General features: G+C 34.4%; 1 protein-coding gene across 1 annotated transcript in view; it reads right to left on the minus strand.

The window, feature by feature from the left end:
- The window catches only part of LOC106516847 (importin-13), a gene marked incomplete in the record, with an annotated part of 80,584 nt that overhangs the window by 41,060 nt on the left and 38,214 nt on the right, over window positions 1–1,310 (minus strand). Inside the window, 1 exon segment of the mRNA XM_014007399.1 lies at window positions 747–928. Coding sequence (XP_013862853.1) covers window positions 747–928 — 182 coding nt within the window.

Below are 1,310 nucleotides of genomic sequence, written 5' to 3' on the forward strand. Positions count from 1 at the left end.
ACAAAATCCTACACACTGTGCCTTTAAGTGATGTGTCTAAAACTATAATGTTTGCGTAATTTTAGACCAGTGGTTCCCAAAGTTGGGGTTGGGACCCAAAGTGGGGTCCTGAAAAGATTTTCTAAATTAATTACATTTTTGCCTTAGTTGCCTAAAATGTATAAATGAAGAGTAATTAATATTGTTACTATGCTCATGTTTAGTTGACCTGATACAAATGTTTATCATCCAAAAATAGTTGTGGGCACAGGTCTTTGCTACAGTAATTTTGTGGGTCAGAAGCTAAAGTTTGGGAACCACTGCCCTATATGATATATTTAACTGATTTCTTTTGTCCAAACAATCAAAGATTTATAAAGGTAAATCAGGAAATTTAGGTTTAGGGGGCATTTACGTTTTCCCTCAGGGCCCTGTATGTTAGGATTTATTTTCACCTTAATAAAAAAAACCTCCATTTATGAACTGAACTTTTACTTGTTATCTTTGTCTCATATTYAAAATTCTTTGGTGATCGTAAACATTTAAGTGTGACAAATATATAAAAGAATAAAAAATCAATCACTTTTTCACACCACTGTCTAAGGATGAGAAAAACTAACCTTGTGGATTTGTTTTATGAGCACCTCCTTGAAAGAAAAAAGAAAAAAAGCGTAAGAGTGAGGGCACAACAAAGAAATGATGAAAATGTACTCCAAATAAACAACTGAAATTATTTTAAAGCCTAATAAATGTGAATGTAAAGATACCTGAGAAACTGCTACGATGTTGGTTGCGTAAGGTGGCAAGTCATATTTGCATTCCCTGCAAATTTTCTTGAGCGTTGAGACAGAAGAAACAGAAAGGTCTGAGTTGCCCAATGCTTGTAACACCAAAGGCAGGACACTACTGAGCATTACTGGGTGATCTGCCAACCATTCAGCCAGAGCACCTACAGAGAGTACATCAATTCAGAAGAAGAAATAGTTGTTTTAATCTTGCAACACTTTGCTTACAAACTACCTTTTTCTACTTGTTTTTAATTGTACTGTAAGAAAACGTGATCAAAAATTAGAAGCACAGAATACCAAGTGAATTCTCTGTTAAAAATCTTTATTCTTCAGCTGTAAAAAACTCCATCTCATTATCAGAGCCTGTAGCTGCGTTTCCATTGACCATGAAAATGCGCAAATTAGAATGTCGAAAATAAATTTGCTCAATAGAAACATGTCAATTTTGAAGAAAATTACGTTTTTCAACAAAATATTTTTGCGCTAGGATGAGGTGGTTTTTCAGCCGTATCGAAATTGGTGTTTTTCGCAAAACTGCAATGG

The sequence above is a fragment of the Austrofundulus limnaeus genome, unplaced genomic scaffold (genome assembly GCF_001266775.1).
Source record: "Austrofundulus limnaeus strain Quisiro unplaced genomic scaffold, Austrofundulus_limnaeus-1.0 Scaffold42, whole genome shotgun sequence".
Classification (NCBI taxonomy): Eukaryota; Metazoa; Chordata; class Actinopteri; order Cyprinodontiformes; family Rivulidae; genus Austrofundulus; species Austrofundulus limnaeus.